Below are 7,051 nucleotides of genomic sequence, written 5' to 3'. Positions count from 1 at the left end.
AAAAAATAGAGTACAAATCACATATCTTTGCCAAAAGGATCATTCAGATTTTTCATTTGACCCAGCCTCTCAGCATGTTTTTATTGGTAGCCCAGCCTAACTAAATATGAGAAGCAGTGGAGAAGTGGAATTACCATGACCTCACTAAAGGCTTGGAGAGGGATTCAACACTTTACCAAATATGGCCAGCGCGGGGCGTGGGAGACGTGGAGCTGGGAGGTATCGGTGGCTGAGATGAGAGAAGGGGGGATGCGCCAGAGAAGTACGCTACGCACTCCGTAACAGGAACTTAAAGTTTAATGAAATACAAAAAAAAAGGACACCCTCAAGCCAAGGAAACGGTAAGGTCGATCTTCTAACATGCATTGCTCTCCCGTAGAGTTGATGTGGAAGGTACCAGCTCGCTTCAATCATGGACTATTTCTGGCATTGAGCTGGGCGCGGTATGTCCGCTATTTGGAGACGGAAAACCTCTTCATCACTCGCGTATTGAGCCGGTTTTCATGTATGTGTCTTCCCAGCAAAGTAAATATACCGCTACTGAATAATCCAGCGCTTTACAGCTTTGGTTCTGCTTTAAAACTGATTGTGTAAAGATTTCCAGACAGTTTAAGAAGCTTTTTTCTGTTGGTGTGACCTCATTTCACAGTAATGAAAATGGTCAACCTGAACATGGTGATGTACCTACAGTACAGCAGTCTGGTTTGTTTATTTTAAATACCCTCCCTGGGTATGCATGGTATGTTCAAGGCCACTAACAAAACCAAAGGTTGGTTTCCTGCCAGCTTCTGGAGCACAACCTCATGCACCACACAACCACATCTCTATCTGTGTGTGTTTCAACAGGTTAGTGTTGACTCATTTGTAGCCTATTTGAACTGACATCTCTCAGTAGTGAAACTCTGAGCAGTATAGACCCTCATGTTCAAATTCACTGACTTCTGCATGCAGTAGGCTAAAGCTTGTATCATCAATTGAGATCCAACTCATTGTGTCCTGGTAAAGTGATTAAGGGCTCATTATAGTTCGTCTTGCCATTGTAGGTTCCTGCAGACAGACAGGCCATTAGCAACTAAGAGCTGTTTCCTGTGTTCTCATTGCAGAACAGGAAGCTGGTACTTTGGTTAGTGAGTAATGAAATTTTCAGTTTTAGGGTGGGTCGATGGAGGGAACTTGTGTTTCCCTGTGAGTGATGCTTTGTGAATGATATGTGCACTGTCCCCTTGACCTGTTGAGGCAGTAGTCTTGGACTTTTTGTTGTTGTTGTTGTTGTTGTTGAATGAAGGTTTCTGACCTGAGATCGCAGCATCTGTGGAGAGAGCATTATCAGTCGATTTAATCAAACACAAGAAATGTGATTTAAAATCTACATCTACATGAAATATCAGACTACCAGTGACTAAAGGTGCATGTGTTTCAGTGATGGTCTGACTGTGGAGATGCTCACTCTGCTCACACTACCATAAATCACCCTGATGCAGTGCAACACTATGCTCTGCACTGACAGGAAATATGCACATGTAACTGTGCACTATATGAGAAAGCTGGGCGTATAAGACAAAGGAAGAGAGCTACGTACATGATGTCATTTTCACTCACGAACACCTCCCTCAAAATCTGCATCAACTTTAAAATCACTGTTTATGAAACTGCAGATCTCAGGCCTGTCACCTCTTTGCATTAAAACCTAGGAAGAACCCGTTTCCAAGACTTTGTGTTTTATGACTGGAATGAATGATCATCTGATTCAGAATAAATTCTAGTCTTATAGTCCAGAGATCACTTAATGTAATGATGATTAAATCTGTTTCACAGGTTCAGATTGTCAAACTCTCAGAGACAAAACTCTGATTTGTTATATTTGGCTAAAGATACAGTAACTGCCTTGACTTGAGTTAAGAACCACTACAGTTTGTGTACCACTAGAGGGCAGCAACGTCAAATATTTGGAACTGAGTCGCCTCAGCTTTAGACTTGAGGGACTTTCCAACTCCCTCCGGGCTTCCGCAGGCAAACTTCAACTTCCTGTACACCTACCCTGTACAGGTCACAGCTTGAAAACATAAATCAAAATCCATCAAACATTCCTTCTTATGCAATGTTAGTTTGAGCCTAGACATGTCCATCAAGGAATATTTAAATTAGTGATGTTGCAATTTATCACTATTTCACATTGACTCATGTTTAGTCACTGGACAGCTGTGCATTTCTACAACATGAAACTACAAGACTACAGAAACTTCAAGGATGCATCATTAAAGCAGAAGTAAGCGATCCGGTGGTTTTGGCTAACTTCCTGTCAGCCGATGGAGTTAGCAGTCCCCGCCCTCGTCCCTACGTCACCACATTCACGCGCATCCCTTGGCTGCACACACAGAGAGGACCGCCCCTTTATGCCGTTCTCTTTCCTCATTGCATAAAGGTTGTAGGATACAAAGAAAGTTTTCTCCTCGGCTTACAGCAGAGCAGAGTGACTGACAGACCCGTGTTTCGGACCAAACACTCTATATAAGTGATTGCTGTGGGAAGATATAACTATTTAAGACTTAGTATATTAACGCAAACATTCCGCTTACTTCTGCTTTAAATTACGCAATATAATCCTGTAGTAGGCTACTTTGCTTTCATTTTGCATCTAAAACTCCTGATTATAATTTCACCAAACTCTCTGTCTCTTGTCCTTTCTGCAGAACATCAGCGGGGTATATGACAAGTTGGACACAGGATTCAGTGCATTCAGTTTCCAAGACGTTATCTACATCCTCGCTGGACTACAGAAGCTGTTTTCACATCCTGACTGACTGATAGCCTACGTATATCATCATCATGCCTCTGATTGTATTTCCCATGTCCCAGCTGCTCTGGGTGCGCGTAGCCGCCCTGTTGTTCACCTGCGTGGCCTTCAGCGTCGCAGCACACGGAGGCGACCTGCCTCACGGAGCCGGGGGCCAGCTGGGGGGAATGGCCGACTGGTGCCTCTTCTGCTGGGTGTTCAGCTTCGCCTGCACCCTGCTGGTCCTGCTGGTGGAGCAGTGCGGCCTCCAGGCCCGAGCACCGGTGTCCTGGAACAACTTCCCCATCACCATCGCCTGCTACGCTGCCCTCCTTTGCCTCTCTGCCTCCATCATCTTCCCGATCTATTTCCTGAAGGGCCGGTCTCTCTCCAGCGAGGTTCGAGACCATCTCATCGTCTCCACCGTCTTCTCCTGCCTGGCGGCGGTGGCCTACATGGGGGAGGTGAGCCTGACGAAGGCCAGGCCGGGAGAGGTGGCGGGATACATGGCCACGGCTCCGGGCTTGTTGAAGGTGTGTCAGACCTTCGTGGCGTGCGTCATCTTCATCCTGGTCAGCAACCCCGTCTCGTACGACCGCCACCCGGCGCTCAAGTGGTGCATGGCGGTGTACTGCATCTGCTTCATCCTCTCCATGGCCGTGGTGGTGCTGTGTGTGGGGGAGTGCACCGGCTGCCTCCCCATCCCCTTCTCCAAGTTCCTGTCGGCGTACGGGCTCCTGGCGGCCATCATGTACCTGACCGCCACCATCATCTGGCCCGTCTACCAGTTTGACAAACAGTATAATTATAATTTCTCATACAATTCTAACTCAACAAACCTGATCACTGTGGCCGTGCTCACCGCCCTCAACTTCCTGCTGTACCTCGCCGACCTGGCCTACACCGCCAGACTGGTGTTTGTCACTGTCTGAGAAGGAAGGAGGAAATGAAAGGGAAAAGGAAAAGAAACCTCAGCGAGTGATGAAGGGAATAAACAAAGGAGCTTGAGTGTAGCTGACATGACTTTAACCATTTGCTGCCTTATTGTAATATGCTGGAATTAAAAAGCCCTGTTGATACAAGGAAAGCTCAATAACACAACACAAGCTCACTTCCATTAGGTGTGTATGTATCTGCACATGTTTGTATACTTTCCAGCTATCTGCAATGACAGTGATTAAACTCCAATGTGACTTTTGTTGAGTAGAAAATGAAAGATCCATATGTTGGATTTCACATGACGATCAAAACAAGATGAGGTCTGTTTAAATCCATTGAAGTCAAACACACTGGAGAGAACACAGCAGTAAACCAAAGTGAAAAGTTTTTTCTTTTCTTTTCTTTTTTCGAAGTTTTGTCTTTTTTATCAGACACATACAATCTTTGTTTTCTGATAAGGAGTGCACCTGCCAATGAAAAGATTTGTGAACACATTATTCTTATTATCTTTTGTTAATAAGGTTTTGGAAGAAAAATACTTCACAAGTATCAGTATTAAAAAATCTGTGTATTTGAGCAAATTAAGCTTTTAGTGAAACCAATAAATATTTTGTGTTTAAAGGAATGTGTGATTCATGCAACTGTTATTATTATTCTTTATTAGTGACATTATGGGCAAAGAGGGTTACCTGTATCTGTATCAAGTAAAACATACTTTAATCTGAAACATGAGCTTTAATGTACCTGCTATCACTTAAGGGAGAATAATCATACATGTGGCATTTGCAAATAGCTAAATTATTCTGAGAGTATTGCATTCAAGCATGTACAACATGCTGTTGCAGACCTGACAAATGAAACATGGTGCTGTTAGAGAGGAGCATAAATGACAGGAAACAGCACATGTGACTGAAAATACCAAGAGGATCTTCACCAAAATTAAATTTCCATTTAAAGCAACATTGCGGAGTTTCAGCGCAGTGCTTCCACCATCTGGTTGAGAAGCGCTATCGTCTGGGGGGAAAAACGAAAACGAAACTTAACAGCGAGTGCATCCAGCGTTTATTCCCATTAATAAACGACAGTATTTCCCACATGTTTGCAAGGAGACTGTGTGGCGGGTGGTCGGGGGAGGGGGGGAGGGGGTGTGTGGGGTGGGGGGGGCGGCGGCGGCGACGACCGGAGGAGAACCGTAGTTTCGCTTTTACCCACCACGTCTCTCCCTTGACGCAGAGGGGAGGGGGGAGGGGAAGTTACATAGTGCAGTTTCAGCCGACACGACCCGGCTCAGGCTGCAGCGGCAGCACCATTCATCCTATTAACCATTTTTCTACCATTGCAATGAGTCTGGAAACAATTATTTTAAGGCCGAAAAACTCCACAATGTTACTTTAAATGCCCACAGAAAAAAATCAACAAAAACTATTGTGTTACTGTAAATAAATGTTTTATTTTTTCGAGATTCAAGATTTCATTTCAGAAAGAGTGGCCATACTGGACTGGTCAATGGTGAACAAATGACTGTTGGATAAAGTTCTGGGTCATCTGCATACAGAGAAAAATGTCAGTATAAAAGTGACACTAGATTTGCAGATGATCTAATGAATGTAAGTGGAAAATAAACTGAGACCCAAAGTGAAAAGCTGGGGGACATTATAATGCTGTCAGTTACTTGGTTATTTTCACTTTGTAGACCCGTCACTAAAAATTTCACTTAAGTTGTTTGATGAAGGTTTTCACACATATCTGTACGTGACAACTGTACGTGATTTATGCTACGTGAAACATAAACTTAGTCTGAATGTGGTTTTTCAAACAGAGGGACAATGCTCACGTGTTGTCTTTTATGGCTGCTTTCAGCCATAAAAATATATGTTCCACTTCAGCTTCCAGTAAATAACTGGAAGAAGCAGCAAATGAGGAACTAAACATTCCCACACAGATAGTTCACTCGTCCCTTTAGGCTATTGAGAAAAATATGAGAACATGAGGAGAACATCAGACAGACATCAGGAGACATTTTGCGGACATGCTGAGGAGGCAGCAGTTTTAGTGACAGACGAGCTGCTTGTGAATACTTCAAGGCAGGGGTGGGTCCAGAGTATTTTCTCGGGGGCACAGGGGGTAATAACAGTAAATCTGGGGGGAGGGGCACCCAAAAGTAACAGAAATTAAGGCTGCCACCGGTCGCTCTCATGAATGTTTATATTGTACAGTTACGCATGTCTTCATCTTGTTTTTATTGGCCACATTGAATCTTTCATCTTGTAAGGAAGATGCCTGTGACCCCCTCATTTTCCACTTGTCAGTATAAAAATTTGAGTCAATCAATAATCATTGCATCGTCTCCACCGTCTTCTCCTGCCTGGCGGCGGCGGCCTACATGGGGGAGGTGAGCCTGACGGGATACATGGCCACGGCTCCGGGCTTGTTGAAGGTGTGTCAGACCTTTGTGGCGTGTGTCATCTTCATCCTGGTCAGCAACCCCGTGGTGGTGCTGTGTGTGGGAGAGTGCACCGGCTGCCTCCCCATCCCCTTCTCCAAGTTCCTGTCGGCGTACGGGCTCCTGGCGGCCATCATGTACCTGACCGCCACCATCATCTGGCCCGTCTACCAGTTTGACAAACAGTACCGGGGCAGTTACACATACAATTATAACTCAACAAACCTGATCACTGTGGCCGTGCTCACTGCCCTCAACTTCCTGCTGTACCTCGCCGACCTGGCCTACACCGCCAGACTGGTGTTTGTCACTGTCTGAGAAGAGGACATGAAAGGGAAAAGGAAAAGAAACCTCAGTGAGTGATGAAGGGAATAAACAAAGGAGCTTGAGTGTAGCTGACATGACTTTAACCATTTGCTGCCTTATTGTAATATGCTGGAATTAAAAAGCCCTGTTGATACAAGAAAGCTCAATAACATAACACAAGCTCACTTCCATTAGGTGTGTGTATGTATCTGCACATGTTTGTACATTTCCAGCTATCTGCAATGACAGACTCCAATGTGACTTTTGTTGAGTAGAAAATGAAAGATCCAAATGTTGGATGACGATCAAAACAAGATGAGGTCTGTTTAAATCCATTGAAGTTTTTTATTTTTTATTTTTTATTTTTTAGAAGTTTTGTCTTTTTTATTAGACACACATACAATCTTTGTTTTCTGATAAGGAGTGCACCTGCCAATGAAAAGATTTGTTCCACATTATTCTTATTAGGTTTTGGAAGAAAAATACTTCACAAGTATCAGTAGCCTATTAAAAAATCTGTGTATTTGAGCACTTGAGCAAGTGAAACCAATAAATATTTTGTGTTTAAAGGAATGTGTGATTCATGCAAC

The 7,051-nt window shown here is 44.0% G+C and overlaps 1 protein-coding gene across 1 annotated transcript; it reads left to right on the top strand.

The window, feature by feature from the left end:
* The first annotated feature begins 247 nt into the window (after positions 1–247).
* LOC146969030 (myeloid-associated differentiation marker homolog) lies at positions 248–4,337 on the top strand. The gene is made up of 2 exons (XM_085759580.1): positions 248–341; positions 2,691–4,337. Exon 2 carries the CDS (start codon positions 2,827–2,829, stop codon positions 3,703–3,705), a length of 879 nt encoding a protein of 292 aa, XP_085615706.1. The 5' UTR covers positions 248–341; positions 2,691–2,826; the 3' UTR covers positions 3,706–4,337.
* The last annotated feature ends 2,714 nt before the right edge of the window (positions 4,338–7,051 follow it).

The sequence above is a fragment of the Trachurus japonicus genome, chromosome 18, assembly GCF_045865225.1.
Source record: "Trachurus japonicus isolate A0001 chromosome 18, Traja_1.0".
NCBI classification, from domain to species: domain Eukaryota; kingdom Metazoa; phylum Chordata; class Actinopteri; order Carangiformes; family Carangidae; genus Trachurus; species Trachurus japonicus.
Note: the sequence above shows the minus strand (reverse complement) of the source record. Positions and strands in the feature narration are given on the sequence as shown.

Excerpts from the sequence above, each read along its gene's own strand:
- LOC146969030 (XM_085759580.1), top strand. The coding sequence starts at position 2,827 with ATGCCTCTGATTGTATTTCCCATGTCCCAGCTGCTCTGGGTGCGCGTA.